Source organism: Myxocyprinus asiaticus, chromosome 20 (assembly GCF_019703515.2).
Source record: "Myxocyprinus asiaticus isolate MX2 ecotype Aquarium Trade chromosome 20, UBuf_Myxa_2, whole genome shotgun sequence".
NCBI classification, from domain to species: Eukaryota; Metazoa; Chordata; class Actinopteri; order Cypriniformes; family Catostomidae; genus Myxocyprinus; species Myxocyprinus asiaticus.
In genome coordinates, this window is record NC_059363.1 from 23,957,597 (window position 1) to 23,979,074 (window position 21,478).

Below are 21,478 nucleotides of genomic sequence, written 5' to 3' on the forward strand. Positions count from 1 at the left end.
TTAACCTTGTCAGTCACTGGGCTATTGACTCATTCACACGATTGACAAGCGTTTGCCTTTCCAGGCAGAGAGTCCAGACGGTCAGCACACCAAATTTAGTTCACTGCTACCATGGTGACATCATGTCAACATTGGGTCTAAGAGCTTTTGGCAGTGTATGCACAAGTGTTGCTGAATTGCGTTAACTAAATGAATATTAGTCATGTCCTTAACATGGAAGTTTTTCTAGGGAATACTTAAAAGTGTAATGAAAAATATAAGTATGGGTTAAAATAAACACTAACATGGTAATACAATAACCCCTGAAGGGGTTTATTTTGCAATAATGACCAGCTGACTGTACAGTATATTGCTCAGTACATGGCACATAAATAAATGGTCATGAAATATTCATTTGAATTTATTTGCAGTTTCATGTTCAGCGCAGATAGATTGCTGGAAACGTCCCGTCTATATAGGACACTGTATTCCAGAGATGCACACAATTGAATAATTATTCATTGTTGATCAGCTTATGCTATTCATTGTGTTACACTGTTTACTGAAAAGGCTATTACTCATGTTGTTTGCAGACAGCAGAATGAGACATGCTGTCTCTAACATTGCTGGTGGACAAGAAGAACAATCAGGCCATGGACCTACTGACCTGCTTCCCAATTCAGGGCACACAACCTTGAACACATTTAACCACACGGGTACTGAAACCCACATAGAGTGTTCAGATCGAATGGATGAAACTTTATTTAACCGCCTGCCATGTTACCAAAGTCAGAATGGCCGATGACTGTGTGTGCTTTTTCCATTATCATCACACAGATCTGAATTCCCATCTTCACATATCTGAGGGTTTTCCTCCTATAACCAATGTCAGTCATGTTCCTGGACCCCAGCAGCCTCAGCCACAGCCTGGAATAGTGGCTAATGTCCCAGGAAGGCCCACAGTAACAGGTAATCCTGCCCTTCAGAGGTCACTATTCTCAATGACACTGGACTAAGTGTGTATTTTTAAATGTATTGACTGTCCCTATTCATTCCCATTTTAAGTGCCTTACTGTAACCACAATTGTTGCTTTTTTTGTAAATAAACAAGGTGAGACAAATGCTGTTCCTTGAGCTTAAACTAATTTGAATGCGGAACATTCAGTTTCGGTCCAATCACAAGTGGACAATGCTAAATACAGGTGTAAATGGGGTCCAAAACATTTTGATCAGAAAATTTGGAAAAGCATACTGTACATGCACAATACTTCATGGCACTTCTTCAGTATGCCTGACATCAACATGCAGTGACACTGATCATTTGAAGCACATCTGAAGCTCAGTTAATACAGCTACAGCTACACCACTAAATAAATGTGAATTCTGCTCCAAACATCATGTTTGTTCTCAGATCACCTGACAACCTGACATGGATCTTAAAGAATATAAATCTTATAGTGTGTAATTTCTGCACCACTTGCCCCGCCAAATGGAATTGCTAAAATAATCACTGTTTTTAAACAGTTTACAGAAAACTCTCCTGTCTGCCAAACTCACCCCATTGGTTGAACCAGTGTCGCTGTGTCGGGTTGGACTGGCCACTGAAACAAACAGAGCCTCTGTGTTATACTTTTAAGTCAAATCAACCTACGATGGCTTACTTATAGTTGACTTTACATATTAAACTGGGATACAAGAATTTTAACATTGAAAAAATTGGGGGTCACGTGATGTCATGCAAGTGGCAGACGTGTGAGCGACGAGCTCACAGCGATGAGCTAAATTTTTAATTATTTTCATGTTATAATCTGGTGAAATTTGATACACCCAGTTACACATTTGCTCTTTGACGCAAAACATGGCAAAGAGGTCAAGATCCTCGGGCTCTGGAGAAATTAAAAGACACTTACGTGTTCAGGATGAAAGCCCCAACAGGCCTACAGACCGGGGACTCGATTTGGATGCCGCAGCGGGAGAGGAAATCCAGCGTCAGTTGTACAACATGTCGGTGATGTTGACGAAGATTCTTGATGACTTGGAGGATCTCGCTGTAATACGTCAATCGATTACAGCGATGGAAATAAAATTCTCTGAGCTAGTTACAATAGTGACTGATGTTGAGTTGAATCGATTTTTTGGAATCTCCGGAGAGGGAATTAGCCGCTAATCCGCCCGCGACCAAAGTTGATCTCCTTGAAAAGCTTGAAGAGCTTGAGAATAGAAGCTGCAGAAATAACGTTCGAATTGTTGGAATTCCTGAGCATGAGGAGGGCAGAGATATGGTGAAATTCCTAGACAAGTTTTTCCCGAGTCTGCTCGACATAACAGGCCACAAGCTGGAAATCGAGCGAGCTCACAGAGTCCCAGCTCACAGATTTGCTGACGGAGACAGGCCCCGATCAATTCTAGCCAGATTTCTGAGATCATCTGATAAAGATCTTGTGTTGCGCCAGGCGAGGAGCAAAGGGGAGCTTTCTTGGAAGAACCATAATATTTTCTTGTTCCCGGACTTTGCGAGTTCGATAAGAGAGAAATGCAATCGGTTCAGCGAAAGATAACTTTTGCTCTGATGTTTCTGGCCAAACTGAGAATAGAAAGAAGGACGGTCGCAAAGTATTTACATGTCCCAATCAGGCAATGTCTTTTATTGAATCAATGGGTAAGTAAACCATTGGGTGTTTCTCATGTGAGTGGGTTGACTCGCTGTACATACTCTGGCTTTTGAGGAAGCTGGGCATCATTTTGGTTTCTTTTTGCTTTTTGCGTTGGCTCGCCGAGCGGCTGGAGCTTGTTTTGTGAATAACACTTTTCCTTAAAGAAACTTTTGCATTGACGAAAGATTACATTTGCATTGAAGTTCCCAGCCAGTTTGAGAGTGGACACTACGGATAACCACAAAATATCTACATGCTCACACAAAGGATGTCTTATATAAAGTTGACGGATTGTGTCAGTCATGGTATATACTTTTATGCGGCCTCAGAGAATTGACTCGACCATCTGGAGAACCGGGATGGCAGGTTTTTTTTTTTTTATTGGTTCCACCTAGCGGCTGGAGCTTGTTCAATTGAATAACACTCCTTTGGAACAGCTGTGGATTAATCTGTTCATGCTTATTCCTCCTGCTGGCTGTAGTTTGTTTTGTTGAGTGTTTTTACGGGACATTGGAATGATTACGTCATCCATTGAACTCATAACAGCTGGCTCACTGAACATATCTGAACAGTTTTATATCAGCTGGAATTTGTTTTGTGGAGGATCACACCTTTAAGACAGTTCTGTGAATGAATCTACACATTCTTTGTGTTCATTCTTCCTATTGGCTGGGTTTATTTTACAAAGTATTTTCTGTTATGTAATTTTGCCTCACAAATTTGTGAGGCAAAATTGAGCAATCCGATGGCAAAGTTGTCGTGGGGGCTCGTGGGCGTTCATGGACCTTTTGAGTTTAGAGGGATTATCGCCGGTTGGCGCTTTCGTGTGTGGGGTTAATGCGCACGTTTTTCTTTTTTCTGTTTGTTTTGTTCGGGGGGAAGTTCGGGGTTTGATTGTTTCACTAATGGGGAATGTGGTCTGTATAATTTTGTTTTTGACATGCAATTTTCTTTTTTTTTTTGTACTATATCAAAATGTCAAATGTCAATACGACTATACTATCTCTCTCCACATGGAATGTAAATGGGTTGGGGCACCCCATAAAAAGAAGGAAGGTTATTACTTTTCTTAAACGTAAGAAATATGATATTGTGTTTCTTCAAGAAACACATCTCTCCCCGCAGGAAGCTGAAAAATTTGGGAAGATATGGGGTGGACATGTTATTTTTAGTGCTGGCTCAAGTAAGAGCAAGGGAGTCATTATATTGATTAATAAACATCTACAATTCAAATGTCTCAAACAGACTAAAGATAAATTAGGGAGAGTCATTATAGTTTTAGCTGAAATTTAAGGGCAAAGGTTGATTTTGGCTAATATTTACGCACCTAACGCTGATAATAAGGGCTTTTTTATAGATCTTGAAGGGATGTTGCAAACCGCTGGCACCCCTCATGATATAATATTGGGAGGAAACTTTAATCTTTTGATGGACTCAGTCCTTGATCACAGTGAAGCAAAAGTGTGTAAGCCCCCTAGAGCAACATTGACGCTTCACAAGATGTGTAAAAATCTTGGTCTTATGGATAATTGGAGACATTTGAACCCATCTGGTAGGGACTATACATTTTTTTCATCAGTCCATAAGATTTATTCTAGAATAGATTTTTTTTTTATATCCAAGTCCCTCATTTCATCTGTTGTTGATTGCTCAATTGGAAATATCTTGCCCTGGTGAGTTTAGAGGTGCTGCCATATACAGAGAAAAAGAAATCATATAGTTGGCACCTTAATGTGTCCCTTTTGCAAAATCCTGATTTCCAACAAATGTTAAAGACTGAAATCATTGTTTATATGGACACCAACTGGTCCTCAGTATCCTCTGTGGGCGTGGCTTGGGAGGCACTTAAGGTGGTTCTTAGTGGTTGGATCATACAGTATGCCTCATTCATCAAAAAATCCTAAGCATGAGAACTCATGGAGTTGGAAGAGAATATTAAAAGTGCAGAGGCAGAGCTGAAGCACCGTATGTCAGTTGATGGCCTCAGAGTATTGACCCGATTGAAATATAGATATAATACTATTTTGTCGCAGAAAGTGGAGTTTTGGTTATTCAGGGCAAGACAGTCATATTGTCAAAGGTGACAAAGCAGGGAAGCTTTTGGCTAGATATATAAAGCATAGAGAGTCTCTTTCTATCATTCCCTCAGTGAAATCTGCTGGTGGTGAAATTTTTACCTCAGCCATTGATATTAATAATGCCTTTAAAGAGTTCTATCTTGATCTTTATAATTAATAATTTAATTAATTTTCTTTATTTATCACACATTATACATTTGCACATATATGGTGAAATTCTTCTTTTTCACATATCCCAGCTAGGCTGGGGTCAGAGTGCAGGGTCAGCCATGATACAGCGCCCCTGGAGCAGATAGGGTTAAGGGCCTTGCTCAAGGGCCCAACAGTGGTATCTTGGCAGTGCTGGGGCTTGAACCCCTGACCTTCTGATCAGTAACCCAGAGCCTTAACCGCTGAGCTACCACTGCCCTTTATAGCTCCACGTCTTCATCTACTGATGAAGATATTAGAAACTTTGTGGAACCATTAGATCTTCCTAAACTGGCGATTGAGCTAAAAAACTCTCTTGATTCTGAGATAACCTTGGAGGAGCTTGACGAGGTAATAAAGTCCCTACCTACTAGCAAGGCTCCGGGGCCAGATGGTTTTGCCGCAGAATTTTTTAGATCCTATGCTACAGAACTGGCTCCACTTTTGTTAGAAATTTATACTGAATCATTAAAGAAAGGAAAGCTTCCTCCAACCATGACACAAGCCCGGATCAGTCTGATTCTTAAAAAGGACAAAGATCCAAGCAAGTGTAAAAGTTACCGTCTAATCTCCCTGATCCAACTAGATGTAAAAATATTGTCAAAAATTTTGGTTAACCGATTAAGTAAGGTTATGACATCTCTTATACATATAGATCAGGTGGGGTTCCTTCATTTGGAATGGTAAACGTCCCAGATTGCATTTTAATAAGTTACATAGGCCGATTGACAAAGGAGGGCTAGGCCTACCCAAGATTTTGTTTTATTACTATGCGTTCAGTCTCAGACATTTGGCTCATTGGTCACTTTCACCTGAGAGAGCCCCTCCCTGGTTTGTTATTGAACAGGCAGTTCTTTCCCCTATTTCGCCAATACAAAGCATCTCTATCAAACTAATCAGAAAAGTTAAGTTACACCCCGTTATTTCGCATTTACACTCGGTATGGACTAAAGTGTCCAGATTGTTTAAATTGGACACTTATTTAAATGTTGCCTTGAGCATATGGCAGAACCCAAGATTATGTATTGGCAAGTCCCCTTTCTGCTGGCCAGAGTGGATTGTGAGGGGGGTTGCTACACTCGGTGACCTATATGAAAGTGGAGTGTTGAGATTGTTTGAAAACTTGGTCCAACATTTTGGGATCCCCAGACCTCAATTTTATAGGTATTTACAATTGTGCCACCTGCTTTGTACTATTATTGGGAGTAGCACACACCCCCCTAAGGAGGCAGATGCTTTGGGAGAGGTGATTACGGCTTTTGGAAAAGGTCATGAGGCATCAGTGTATTACTCCCTGTTAATTCAGAGTATGGGGATGCAGCTTTAACTTCTATTAAGAGATTATGGGAGAAAGATTTTAATTTGGTATTGGAGGATGGAGTGTGGACTAAGATTCTGAAAAATGTCAAGTCTGCATCTAGAGATGCAAGGGTTCGCCTTATGCAATTTAAAGATTTTACAAAGATTTTATTGGACCCCCTCTAGATTATATAGGCTTGGTTTTAAAGACACACCCACCTGCTGACGATGCCAATCAGAAGTTGGAGACACAACCCATGTTTTTTGGGGATGCGTTAAGATCCAAGATTTTTGGTTAAAGATTCAGAATTATTTGCGTGACATTCTGGGCACTCAAATTTTACTTTGCCCCAGACTTTGCATTTTGGGCGATGGGGAAGTTATAAATTCAGGTGACAAATATATAAAAAATTGGGTTCTGACTGGCGTAATGGTTGATAGACAAATTATTTTAAGGGGATGGAAGTCAGACGGAGCGCAACCATTTCCGGAGTGGTGTGCGGAGATGGGGAGGGTGGGGGCTTATGAGAAGATGATAGATGGAAGGCTGGGGCTGGAAGACTTATTTTTCAGGAAGTGGGGTAGGTATTTGGCAGTTTTGGAGGACTCTAGGGGAAGGATGAGGAGGGAGACGTTTAGTTTAATTATACATGTTTATTATATATTTTATTTTTTATTTATTTATTTTTTATTTTATTGTTTGTGTGTGTGTATTATTTTATGTGACCACAGGGGTGTTCTTTGGGGTAGGGTGGGGTTGGTGTTTGGGGAGGGATGTTAATGAGAGTTAAAAGTTAAATGTTGATTCGGTGTGTATATGTTGTGTTTTTTCTTTGAATCAATAAAAAATGTTAATTACAAAAAACATTGAAAAAATTACATCAGCTTCAATACCAGGTGTAATCATGGCCAGGGTTTATACCTTTAGCTTGTAGTTGAGCCAGATCAGAGAAAAGGGAAACATCAATTTTAGAGGGTCAGTCCCCACCCCCCACCCTCTAGACTTCACACCTCCAATGAAAGGCAGCCCCCCCCCCCCCCCCTTGAATTGTTGAAATCCTTTAAAAATGAACTTGCTGTATTGACTAGGCCTTTTCCTCCTCTTTTGTTGTTGGTGTCTGTTATTATTCAGCAGTTGGGGCTGTAAAAGATCTCTTTTTTCTTTCAACACCCTCTGACTATCACCTCTATAAAGTGCTGCTGTAAAGTTTCTCCCTCCCACTTGCTTTTTTTGTTTTCGCTTTCCTTCTCGCTCACTCTCTCTGTCTGCGTTGTAAAACGTGAGACTTCCTTCCTAATGCTTTGGTTTTCATTAGGATTTAACACACTGCCCCATCTTTTCGGCTTCTCATTGCATTTAAAGGGGCACATGTGCCCGCGTTTACAGTCTGGTTAATATGTAACATATTAATTACTTCCTATGACACCAAAACCCTCTTGAGAGACAAACTGTGATGTTGGCTTGAAATAGCCTTGTCTTTAATGTTTAAAAACAAATTAAAGCCTTGAAGTTACAAGACAGACCAACTGACCGAGATAGATAGACAGACGGACGGACGGACGGACGGATCGATCAATCGATCTCTATCAAAGTGTTCTAGGTTGTTGCTAAGACATTGTTAGGGTAAGGCATTGCTAGACAGACAGATAATCTAACATCTTCAGAAAATGTAAAAAATATGCTTTGTTTTATGCTTTATTTTTTTTATCATATTGACAAGTTGATCCATTTTTCAAGGCTTCATGGCAAATTCTGGGCCTCCAAAGAAGAGACATAGGGGATGGTCCCCAGGATCCTCTGCTCCAACAGAAGCCACCCTCAGACCTATTCCCACCAGCACCTTCAACGTCACTAAATCAGGTAGACAAATTCATATGTCCATCATTGTAGCTTCACTGGCTCATTAATTACCTTATGACATTAGTTGTGCCTCTGAAGTAATCTGACAGCAGCACAGGTTCTGCCAAAGAGAGCTTTCTAATTAGATACACTACCGTTCAAAAATTTAGGGTCACTTACTCATTCTTTATTTTATTTGTATTTTTTTCACATTTTAGAATAATAGTAAAGTCATCACAACTATGGAATAATAGAAATGGAAATATGGGAATTCTGTTGTGACTAAAAAAATCCAAAATAAATCAAAACTATGTTATATTTTAGCATCTTCAAAGTGGCCACCCTTTGCCTAGATTTTGGTGTACTCTTGACATTTTCTCAACCAACTTCTTGAGGTATCACCCTGGGATGCTTTTTAAACAGTATTGAAGGAGTTCCCATCTATGTTGGGCACTTGGTGGCTGCTTTTCTTTATTATTCAGTCCAAGTCATCCATTTCAAAAACTTTTTTTTTTAAATACAATTTTAGTTTTATAATGAAATAAATTTATATGGTGGCACAATTATATTTTTGTCAACAAAACTAATTTCTAACATTTAAGCATACACCTTCAGATCATAAGAAACATTTCAGTCAAGTGACCTCAAACTTTGAATGGTAGTGTATGTATCTTTCATTGAATCAGAACAGAATCTTCTTATGCGATTCTCTCAAGAGCACTGACAGCAAACACATTTTTTAGAAAAGCAATATTATCAAAAATCTATTGAGTGACTCAGCAAGACTTTAGTAATTACAAGATGGTTTTTGATATTACTTAATACCTAAGAGATGTATTGTGTTTGTTTTGGATGATAATAATGATCATGATTATTGGAAGTGTGTGTGTGTGTGTGTGTGTGTGTGTGTGTGTGTGTGTGTGTGTGTGTGTGTGTGTGTGTGTGTGGGTTTGGGTGGTTTACGAGGAAAAATGTTTAGGTTACAAACTGGTAATTACAAGGTTGTTATGCTATAAATGTGGTTTATGAGGACATTTCTAGTGTCCCCATAATTCAAATAGCTTAAAAAACATACTAAATGATGTTTTATTGAAAATGTAAAAATACAGAAAGTTTTTTGTGAGGGTTAGGTTTGGGGGTAGGTTTAGGGTTAGGGGATAGAATCTATAGTTCTTACAGTATAAAAATTATGTCTATGGAGAGTCCTCATAATGATAGCTGCATCAAGATGTGTGTGTGTGTGTGTGTGTGTGTGTGTTCAGACTACTTAATTTAAGCAAGTGTTCATGCAGATGTATCCATCTCCATCCGTGAAGCTGACTCACTCTCTGTCTTCAAAAAACGACTAAAAACACATCTTTTCCATGAGCACTTAACCAGTCATTAAAAAAAAAAAAATTCTGTTGCACTTTATTCTGTTTTGAATACTATTATGATGCTAGTGATACTTTGTAATACAGCACTTTTCATACCACTGTCTCCTCAGATGATTCGCTCATGTTTTCCTCTTTTGTAAGTCACTTTGGATAAAAGCGTCTGCCAAATGAATAAATGTAAATGTAAATGTAAATGTACCGTACTGAGACTATACAGTATCAAGTGTGTATGTGTTTGTTCTCAGCTGATAGTGGGGCATCAGGGTGTTTGTCTCTGGGCTCCTTGCCGCCTCTTGCCCCAGGTGAGATTATTACAGTGCCTGATCACCTGCTCCAGACCTGTGGACTGCGGCCTGTCATTTTTAAAGGTAAAACGAACTAAATGTTTTTCATTCTTGCATTCCCCTTTTTACCTTTTTGGCCATGACATGAAAAAATCTGAGAAGCAAACCATTATCGTATTTTCTGGGAATGTTCAAATATTCAAGAATACTGGAAAGAAATATGAAAGACCCTTAAACATGTTTTTAGAACAGACATTCCTCAAAGTAAAATACTCTATTTTGGTCATATACAGTATGTATATATATGTTTAGGGATAAAAGTTTTGTCAAGAATTTGTTTTATACTGATGTTTATAGATATGTAAATATATATTTAAAAACAGGAATATATGAACATGCTTGTACAGATGTATGTATATATTGGTCACATCTCTGGATGTACATAGTTCCTTTGATTAACAAAATAAATGTGGCATCCAAAAGAATATAATATACATGGAATACATGATAAACTATGACTCATAAAATAAACACTTTAATCTGGAAAACTGCTTTTCTTACTGTTTCAAAAGATTTGGCAGTAATGGGATAAGTGTATGTAAACTGAAATTACTGTGTAATATTATTGTGTATGTTTAAAATGCCACAATAAACAAAGAAAAAAAAAATCTGGCATATGATTTATAGAGGCCAGTTTCTGTTGCTGACAGAGCAAATGTAAAGCCAATGCCCAGCTGTATGAATTAATTGCACAGTATTTATTTTCTTTAAAGATGGTGTAATTTTTTCAATTTGAAACACTTTTTCCTATCCCATTTTAATAAAAAAAAAAAAAAAAAAATCTCAGCATGGCCACCAATAAAATATAAAAACATTTATTTACAAAATATTCATTTACTCACCCTCATCCAAACCTAGTTGACTGAATTCGCTATATGAAACACAAAAGGAGATATTAGGCAGTATTTTAGTCTCTCAGTCTCCATTAACTTTAATTGCTTTTTTTTTTTTTTTTTTTTTAGTACAATTAAAGTAAATGGTGACTGAGGCTAACATTCTGTCTAACATTTAGGAACACTTTTGTGTTCCTCAGAAGATTTGAAACAACATGAGGGTGAGTAAATGAAAAAAGATTTGTATCTGTCTGAACTGTCCCTCTTAAGCAATACATTTGCCATCTTTTCAGTCTGGTCACTTTTATTTCTGTTTTCTGTGAGGTCAGAGTTCAGGTTACTGCCTGGTGTTCTGGCCACGGTGTGACGCGAAAAGTATCTAATAGCAGTTCCCACAACTTTATCCTGGGCCAGCTGTTAAATTAGACTGTGTGTATATACTTGTTTATCTGCAGGGCACGGGACACTGCCACGTTTATGTGGGAATCTCAGGGATGTGCTGGTGAGTGGCTTGATGCAGAAATGCTACCACAGCTCTCAAAACCTCCCGCGTGTCTACGAGCAATATGGAGCCGCTCCCATTCAGCCCATCTCCACTGAGATGCAGATCCTGCTGACTGTCTACTATTTAGTGCAGCTTGGTGAGGATCGCAGTGTTTCAGTGTGCATACTGCATGCACGTTCCACACAGTCTGATTATCCCCATGTTTGCATTATATGAGTTATACACAATATGACTGATGCCATGTTTGCATTATAGTGTTTATATGACTGTGCCAATGCCAGAGTCCAATTAACATCTATCAAGAGTTTATAAAAGGTTATAAAATTACAGAGGTCATTTAGAGAGAATTATAATTTTTCTTTATCTTTTGAGATAAGAGTTAAGCCAGAAACATACTTAATGCATACACAGATGTGAGTGTTTGGCCACAGCATTGCCAATGCACAGTCCATTTGCACATACTTAATGTGCATTTTTACACAACTATGGCATTAAAAAAACCTCAGTACTCCATGAGGCACTAGAGTTACCTTCAAAAGTCTGCATGTATGAAAACCCACTGTAGAAGCAGACAGCTCACTTTAATGTCCGTAATAGAGGGCCTTGCGGCAACGTTGAGAATGCAGTGCGTACTTACGTTTTGTTATGAACTGTGGTCTGACCCATTTTGGAATGCACCAATGCACAAAATAGAGCTTGCGTAGCTACAAGCAGCTGCATTCACGTACTTGTGTAGAGTACAGTATGTTTCGGCTTTTGATTGTACAATGAAAACATACTGTAATTTTCAGGACTTAAAACTTCCTTCTCAGCCTAAAAATTATTTTCATTTATTGAAACCGCTCACATTTACAAATCAATGCACAGCATAAAAAACTAACGTTTAATTTTAATTCTGAATTCTGAATAAAATGAAAAAAAATAAATAAATAAATAAAATGTTGATAAATGGTCATAAAAAAAACTTGATTAACATTATAAGTAGACCTATTGTTAAAAAAAAGAAAAGAAATATGATTAATTATTTTGTTATAAATATATTTTATTATTATAATAATGACCCCTTAAAGCAGCTTATGCATTACTCATGTATATTCCTGGATAGTGTAGATAGTCTACACCAGGGTTCCTCAATAGGCGGCCCACGGGCCACATCCAGCCCGCGAGAGACAAATGTTTGGCCTGTGCTAAAGGCATGTTCACACCAAATCCGTGACAGTTTTGCGAAACAGACTTCCAACGAAAGGTCTATACACCGAAAAAAATAAAAAAATTTCACCCCTGTACAGTAGGCAGCACTGTTGCTGTTCTGCAAACATTTATATCAGTCTCATCATGCCTGCACTTGCTTGTTTTTATTACCGTTTATTCGTTACCTCCCCCAATCCCTCCTGGAATTTATGCCCCTGAAAATAATATTTAAAAAAAATTGGCTCACAGTCTTTTTTTATTGAAATTATTGCAATTCTTTGTTATATTATCCTTAAGAACAATAACAAAATCAGTGCTAATAGGTCTAATAATTGAATCTGCAATTAGGGAAAGTGCAGGGAGTAGATCCCGTTTGGAGATTTGCAGGAGCAGTTGACTTGCTTGGAGGACATGGAGATCTAGATTGTTCATTAAGTTTTTTTTTTTTCTTTTTCAGCAGACAAATTTGTGTCGTTTTTTGTATCTGTATACAAACAAAATTTTCATAATTGTTTGAAAAAATAATATGGCTACTAATACTGAGAAAAAGAACTAAAAAAATCTGAATATTTATGCAGAACAACAGTAGTAATAATAATATTAATAATAGCAGCAGCACAAAAAAAAAGTATCATTTCATCGACGGCTGTGGCCCTGACTTTGTATTGTTGACAGAATTTGGCCTTTGGTGAAAACTGATTGGGGAACCATGGTCTACACATACAGTATATACATTTTAAATTCTCTGTTTTAATTTTGGAGCCATGATTATATATTTTACATTATGTACTATTCAATTAATCCCATATTTGATGATTTATTGTTTGTGTTTTGGCGGTTTATGCAAGTGTACTTGTGTATCATGTTACAACAGCACCTGACCAGATTCCTCTGATGGAAGACCTGGAGCAGATCTTCATGCGCTCCTGGCATGAGTCACACCTGACGGAGATCCGGCAGTACCAGCAGACCCATGTACAGTTTCCTTTTCCTCTTCCCTGCCTGGCCCAGCCCCTCACCCCCTCTCAGCTCCCCTGGCTGGCTAAACTCGCCACCAGCTCATGTGGAGAAGGAGTCTTGGTGCTGGACACAGCGCCCTCTCTGGCCGAAGCACTGGAGGACACCTTTCACAGGCTTGTGGATGGGAGATTGAGCCAGACTAGTTATGTGGTGGTCTTCTGCATGAACAGGAGTCAGGAGATAGAGTCATGTGTGGTGGTGACTGGTATGTGGGTCACTTAATTTTCAAAAAGTGAATGGTAATGGTAAAGATAAGTTTTTGGTCTTTTTTGGAGTTTTAACACAAGCAAATGACTTGACATGCTTCTAACTGTACACTCAGGGTCCAAAATGAACTTTTATGAATTGAGAAATTTACCAGACGTAAATGTTTCAAACCGGCCATATAAATATTATGTGGCAAATATATATTTGTGGCAAACAGTGCAGGTCCTTTTCTCACTTGCAGAATCTTATACTCATTTGTGACAGTGAAATTGCACCTGCAAAAATGAGTATGCTTTATTTGCACTTATTGCATTTTATATTGCACTTGATGAGTGTTAATTTTGGACTCTGTGTATACTGATCCTATATACTGCACTCCTTATAATGCACCATTTATATCAAGACTAGATTTGTTTCTTATTTAAAATGTTGTATCATATATTCATCATATCATACCATATCATTTTTCACACAGGAAAGCACCAGACACGTGTGCTAGCTGAGAGCCTACTTTCTCCCGGTGATTGTACAAGAGAGATCACCCATGAGCTGACTTCTGGAATGGCAGCAGTGCTTGGGTCCTATTTCAGTTCTCTTGGTCCAGGTAAGTCCACAAGATTGCTGCATGGATCTTTGTTCAGCAATTTGCTCTGTGCAGTGTTTGAATGTATCTGAACTGATTTGCTTGCACTGCTTGTCAGATGGAGATGTGGAGGCTTTGCTGGAAAAAGCCAGTCCTGAAACATCTGTCCAGTATTGTGGTCTAGAACCATCAGGAGACAGCCCTAAACCAACATGTGCCGGTGAGTCAAGTTGATGCCTTTGTGCATTAAATAAGTGCAGCATGAATCATGCAGCATATTAATGCCTAAGTGTTTTTTCTCTTTATAGAATATTATGTAAAGTGGCATGAGATTCGACCCATTCAGCTCGCTATGGCACGGAAGTTGCTCTCTCATGTTTGTGCCATCGCTGATTCTAGCACACAGAACCTGGATCTGGGTTCGTTTGACAAGGTTGAGTTCTTAATCTGCGTTCCACCCTCAGAGGTCACCTTTCATCAAGTCGTCCTTCACCTGTGGAACTCAGGTAGAGTACCCATCAGACTCTACTGCACAGATACCAGGAAGAAGGGTTTAATGACCTCATTAAATGGCTTGACGACACAATTAGGGGGAGGGAACTTTTTAATTCTAGAGAGCACATCATTGGACAAGAATTTGAATGAGCCCTGTGTGCAAGAAGAGTCATAAAAATTTTTGGTCCTGGAAAACGAAAACTTTAAATGTTATCTGCTACAGTTTGTTTTGTCAAATTGTAGAAGTATACTAGAATATTGATGGTCCCAAAGCTAACATACATGAACTAAAATCTTTAAAGGAATAGTTCACCCAAAAATGAAAATTCTGTCTTATTTCAGTCACCCTCATGTTGCTCAAAACCCATATAACTTTCTTTCTTATGCAGAACACAAATGTACATTTTTGATGAATATATTGGTCAGTCTTTTCAAGACAATGGCAGTTGATAGCTACAGACTTTAAAGCTTAAAAAAGCCCCCCAAAGCATGGGCGCCTGCCAGGATTGCATCTGAGGGTACGCACAGAAATGTGTTCAATATAACCTATCTAGGGGGGTTCGGGGGCATGCTATCCCATTGAGATTTTTTTTTTTTTGCAAAAACAACACCAAAGCATTCAATTCTGGTGACTTTGAGAGAAGCATTTTTTGTATTTTCTCGAGTATGAGTGGCGTTCATGTAACTATTGGCTAAAGCATTTCTTCCAGTATCCGTTCAGAACAAATGTATTCTCATGCTAAAAAAGCAAAATGAACCACAACGAATAGGGCAGAACGCAAGTGTCTCAAGATGCGTTTTTATCAGTTGAAGAAGTTCTTTTTTAACTTGACACGACATCTAAAAATGCAGCGCTCCCATGAGAGATGCTAAAAACACAGTGAAATGTGACACAGTTGTCAAAAGACATCCATCTAGCGAATGTTTACATGGAAAACGATTGAAAAACAGCGTGAGCGGACGCAAAAATCCCCTTGTTTTTATGACACAGCACTAGCTGATGTTTGTCAAAGTTACCTCTCAAAAAGACAGCCTTTTGTTTCAGTTGATTGTAGGTAAATATCCACTTTATCCAGCTATTTTTGTTCTCCTTGTTCGTAAATATCCTGATACTGTTTTACTGTGTGAGAAACCGTTCCAAATGATTCAGTGACAGAGTGTTCCGAACGAACTGGACTGAATCAAAACTTGCGAGCCTGTTTGGCCAATTCACTAAGAAGAACCAACTCAAAATAATTATTCATTCGCAAATTGGGCATCGCTAGTTCTTTTAAACAGCCAACAGAAATACGGGACACACTTCATGATTGATGAAATATTCTGCCTCATTTTTCAGTGAAAAGCTCGTTCAAAGAGGAATGCATGTCCACGTGAGAAATTGCATGGTTTCTCTTATGAGTAAACAAGCATCATTTTGGGGTGTGTTCCTTTAAAAACACTAAAATGTTAAAATTGCATTGTTTCAGACATACATTTTCCTGAAAGTGTTCTCATTGTGACATTGTATGGGTCTAAAGAGAGCAGACCTCAAGTATTGTTGGAGAGACATTGTGCCCATTTAGGAATCTGTACAAACCTGGATCTCCAGGCAGAAGATTTCTCACTGCCTGCTGTTGTATTCGCAGGTGTGTTACGGGAGTTAGGGCTCGACCAAGCCTGCTTATCACTGAAGGAGGCTGAGCAGTACGTGGTAAAGCTAAACCAGAGCGCAGTGGGAAGGATCAATAGCCTCATTCAGAAATCCAAGATGAACCCCTACACACTTTTCATACTGGTGCATGACCACGCACACTGGGACATCAGCAGGTATCAGACCACACCTGATTGTCATTGCACCCATCTCTTTGCCTGACTGTTGGTGTAACTGTCTCTCTGTCTTTATTTATTTACAGTGGACAGTACAGTGGAGGAGACTTAGGACTAGTGGACAGTCTGCTGAATTGTAGGCAAATTCGAGATGCACCCAACATCCTGACTCTCCACGTGACCTCGTTCCCTTTCACCTTGCAGACTCAGTGCACACGCATCAGCCCTTACAATGAGATCCACTGGCCTTCTGCCTTCAATAATGTAAGAATACCACATAATGCCCATAAAAACTAATGAGTTAAGGCTAAAGCATACTTTGGTTTTCCAAGTGATGTCATCAGCACAGTCAGTGCAGCCCAGTGTTTGTAACTTAGCATACTTGTTCATGTATGTACACATTGTCTGGAGTTACTAAACAGTATCATGAAGCAGCCATAGTGCTCATGCATGGAATGCATCCGTATGGGCTTTCAGTGTAATTTAAAATGATAATTTGAAATGGTAGATTGGCCAACATAATTTGAGCAAGACATAATGGCAAGATTTATCTATGTGTTATGTATGACTCTAATTTAAATTGTCTCTCTAGATATCGGCATCAACTACCACAGCTTTTTGTTAATTCCTTTTGATTTTACATATAGCCTATCTGTATATGTTTATCTAGGATATGGATCTCTATCATGAGAACACAAAGTATTTTGGAGTATCAGAGCTGTTGGAAACGACATGCTCTGGTAGCGGCCTTCCTCTGTTGAGATATGACAGCTCGTTTGAGAGCATGGCTACTGTCCTAGAAGAGAGGTATGTTTTCTGTGCAGCTCTTAATGGTGTTAAATTAACAGAGGTTCGGGAGGAGCATGTTAATTTTAATCTGACAAATCACGGCCAACGAGCAGGAGTATATAAGCCGCTGCTTACCTGCTTCCTGTGACAATTCTCCTGACATCCCACCTCCACCCCATCTCCACCTATTCTCTAGATTCATTATCTAAATAAGTCCGGGGGGTAATCAGGACTCGAGTCGAGTCTCGAGCTTCGAGCCCTCCAGTATACAGACAGCAAGCCAAATACATTTACTGCTTTAACACAAGATTACATTCACGTATGAGCTACTGAAATTGATTTATGTTGTATTTGCTGAATATGCTATAATGTTATCCAAATCTTATATAGTGGATAAATATACAAATCTGGGATTCAGAATTTAATTTAAACCTGGAAATAAACAGAAAGTTGTAGGGTTTTGTGGAATTTAAAACAAAAACTTTCTGATGTAAAATGAATAAGAAATATAATATTTAAAGTTACACTATATAACTTTTGGCCCTCTAGCGGTTGAAGCATAAAACGACAAGATACTTGCAGACGAACACTTTACGTCAGTTGTGATTCGGCACTGCTCTTGGATGCATCTCATGGTTTGAGCGAGGACTCAACTTGCAGAGCCATCTCGAGCAATTTTCATGTTGATATTATGTTATTCACTTAAACATTTATAGCCCATATTACATTGAGGAAAATAAACAACACTTAATTATATTTTAATATAATTATTAAAGTGTTTTATCCACTACACAATACATATTCATGTTTGTATTGTACTACACAAATAAATTTAAGAGGCGAAACTTGTGAAATGGCTAATATGAGTTCAACTGAAGACACTATATTTTTATATTACTATCTACAGCCTCAGTTGAGAAAGCGAGTGAACCGTCATACTGTACCACAATAGTAGGTCTATGCATTGCAAACTAATAAAGCTAATATAAAAATTTAAAATAAGGATTTTATAATGATGAAATACTTTATTGAACATGAAAATAATTTGCAGAAATATGCAATATCACAATTACAATTAAAACTAAATTTAATCGCATATTTGGAAGTAAGTTAAGTTACTAGAGAGAGTTGGTTCCACACTAAACATATTAATATACAGTACATTTCTGTGCTATGAAATCGGTATGGGCATACATTCATGGGGATCTGTTTAAAGGGAAAAAAATGGCAAGTGTCTGTACACTAATTTATTGCTCCAAAAATACTTTATTGGCTTACACTTGCTTGTAACGCATTACAGCAGGTAAATAACTTCACCCAACAGTTAAAAACAGTAAAAAATCTAAGGTAAGGCAAAAACATGGTTTGGAAGACGGGTTGTTGGTGTACTCGCTCATTAATTAAATTTTGTTAATTTCTAACAAAAAAAATCTTACGTAGTGTCATTTTTAAGATTCTGCACTAGATGCTCATTCTCAAATCATGCTGGAATAACATGAATCATCAGCTTTTGTACAAACTTGTGGAGTCCATGCCAGTTCAAGTGTGGAAAGCAGAAAATTTATGCTATATTTTTCAATTCCACTTTCACTCAAATTGTTACACTGATAGTATGATTTTTATTGGAAGAAATGCATAAAATTTGAAAAATGCAAAATAGAAACATTTTTACTTGTGAGACCTGTGTTAGGGACCTAAAAGTATGAAGTTTTAGCAGCTTGTATAAACTATCACTGAGAACTCCCCTTATTTCTCATCAGGTTCCCAAAGCTGCACAGTGCGGTGATTCGCACCCATGTGCTAATCCAGCATTACTCTCTGGCTCTAATGGCAACAGCGGGCAGGCAGGCCTTACAGGATCTGCAGAAGCACATCTCAGTGGAGACGCTGGAGATGGTACAGTGCCTCCTCAACACATCCCAGCGGTGCCCCAGCCGCCATGGTCACATGCTGCTCCTGAGAATCCCCTCGCCCGCCCTCGCTGCCTTCGCTCACCAGCGCCTCTGTCATGTCCGCAACAGACTCGGCCTCCACAAGCAGTTTGAGATCATTCTAGGGGATCCGTGTTCATCTCTCACTGTGGGAAAACACTTCCTGGACCAGCTGAGGGTATTTACCATGTTTGATGTTCACTGGAACATGCCAGTGCTTACATTTATATATCTATAGCACCATTTGGTCTAGTAGGTGTTTGTCACATCATATGTTTAGATATACAACAAGGTCTTCAGGTAGCATAATTCAGGTAACAACTGAGCAACCGCACTGAAATGCTTAAATCTATATTGGACGTGTCATTCTTGCCATTTTCTTTTTTATATACCCCTTAAGATTCATCCTGTTGTTCTTGATATGTCTGTAGGTCTGGCTAAAGGTCCTGGATCCAGACTGGGCACCTCGCACCTATCTAGAGCTGGAGGCCTTACCCTGTATCCTCATCTTAACTGGCATGGATCCATTTGGCGAATCTTTACCCAGGTAAATAACACAAAGAATAACATTTGCTTTATAAAAATTAAAACGGAAACTAAATAAAAACATTTTTGGTAGCTGTAATAAATAAAAAACAATTAATTTGGAAAACTGAAACTATACTATAACTATATAAAAAAATACATTTTCATGACTCCATGAAGACTAAAAATAAAATAAATATGATAAATTTATCTTAATTTAAAGGGTCATGACATGCCTTTTTATACTTTCAATATGTTTATTGAGGTTCACTTATAACATTAGTAAAGTTTTAAAGAAGCCCAGTTTCATGAAGCTTTCATTATTATCATCTCAGATTGGTCTGCTATGAAATATCTTCTTTGTTTTTATGTTTCAGATGATGAAAACCATCTCTCTTACTCAATTTTACAAATTTATATAATGAATACTGTAATTTAAATAGAAATGGGCCTTTTTTAAACCTTGCTAATGTGTTGTTGTCAGTCCCTCCAAATAATGGTTTGGTGAATTTGTAGAGGTCAGCCAGAGCTCAGAGAAATAATAGTCCCTTTCTGAAACAAACAAAAAATATTTGTTGTTTTTTCCCATTTTCTACTGGCATCATCCACTACTCAGTTTGGCTGAAAATTATTACTTTGAAAAAAAATTCAAACAATTTTTTTTTGTTAATCGAATATCGTTAATTAATGTTATTATTAGCCCAAACTGTAATATCACTGTTAATCTAAGCATATTTTTTCCATGCAAAAATAACTTTAATTTGTACCTTATAAAACTTGAAGCAGAATTATCCAATTTCTTTGATGTTTCTTTCAACGCTTTCCCCAAATATGCAGAGACAACTGTAAATTGTAGGTTGATTTCCCCAAATCAGCTCTGTATTCAAAAAATGCTCTGTTTGTTTGAGTGTCTCAGCACAGCAACATTGTTTCAACCAACGGAGTGAGTTTGGGGCAGGACTATTTGCTTGGCCAATCAGTGGATAACGGGATGCAGTGTTTGGGAGACCTCTTTGGAAACAATCATTATTTTTGCAATTCCGTTTGGTGTCGCTAGTGGCACAGAAATAACACACTACAGCTTTAAGCCCTGTTCTATTAGATTTCAAACAGTTAGGCTTACCCATGTTTTCCCTCTGTCTCCAGGTCTCTGAAGTACTGTGATCTGCGTGTTATCAGCTGCTGGTCACTACAGCGCACTACTCTAGAGCAGGAGCTGGGACTGGCTGCATACTTACTGAAGGAAAAACAAGACACCCAACAAGGGCCCCATGTGCCCAGTGACCTGTCTGTGAGTGACCCTGAAAAACTCAGCAGCACTGACAATGAGGAGGAGGAGGTTGTGGTGGATGGTCAGTATTCAAAACTCAGAAAACCTGAATTGTATATTATTATAACAGTCAGTGCCTTTCCACTAATTTGATTGGACAAGATACGTTCCAAGAGTGCCGATATTTTGTATAACTGCACTTGGGCACTTCACTGTTTGTATCACTCCACTTGTCTGTGGTCGCTAGCTGACATGCAGTGATTAATGGAACTATTTTTGTTGGCGTTGCAAAAATAAACAAAACAACTGGTCATTTTGTGTCTAAAATGTAAGTTACTTGATAACTCAAATAGCTTGTTTGATATTGATTAAATGAACTAAATTCAATTTACAATTTTAACAGTTGTTACTGGGCTGTTAGCTGAAATTCTGCCCAACAAAGCGGTGCTTGATTCTTTGCAAATGTAAGTTTCTGTATCACTCTTCCAAGTAAAATCAGTTCCAAATGTCTCCTGAAAAACAATCTTTTTTGTTGTTGTCTGATTAAACATTACTGATACAATA

At 38.3% G+C, this 21,478-nt stretch overlaps 1 protein-coding gene across 1 annotated transcript in view; it reads left to right on the forward strand.

The window, feature by feature from the left end:
• LOC127411079 (protein GREB1-like) overlaps positions 1 to 21,478 on the forward strand; it is a 58,075-nt gene that overhangs the window by 16,678 nt on the left and 19,919 nt on the right. Inside the window, exons 6-20 of the mRNA XM_051646444.1 lie at positions 573 to 695; positions 817 to 948; positions 7,938 to 8,060; positions 9,661 to 9,783; positions 11,048 to 11,233; positions 13,163 to 13,513; positions 13,991 to 14,119; positions 14,217 to 14,318; positions 14,407 to 14,604; positions 16,219 to 16,399; positions 16,486 to 16,663; positions 17,070 to 17,206; positions 18,949 to 19,297; positions 19,551 to 19,666; positions 20,791 to 20,996. Coding sequence (XP_051502404.1) covers positions 573 to 695; positions 817 to 948; positions 7,938 to 8,060; positions 9,661 to 9,783; positions 11,048 to 11,233; positions 13,163 to 13,513; positions 13,991 to 14,119; positions 14,217 to 14,318; positions 14,407 to 14,604; positions 16,219 to 16,399; positions 16,486 to 16,663; positions 17,070 to 17,206; positions 18,949 to 19,297; positions 19,551 to 19,666; positions 20,791 to 20,996 — 2,634 coding nt within the window. The remainder of the gene's footprint in view (positions 1 to 572; positions 696 to 816; positions 949 to 7,937; positions 8,061 to 9,660; positions 9,784 to 11,047; positions 11,234 to 13,162; positions 13,514 to 13,990; positions 14,120 to 14,216; positions 14,319 to 14,406; positions 14,605 to 16,218; positions 16,400 to 16,485; positions 16,664 to 17,069; positions 17,207 to 18,948; positions 19,298 to 19,550; positions 19,667 to 20,790; positions 20,997 to 21,478) is intronic.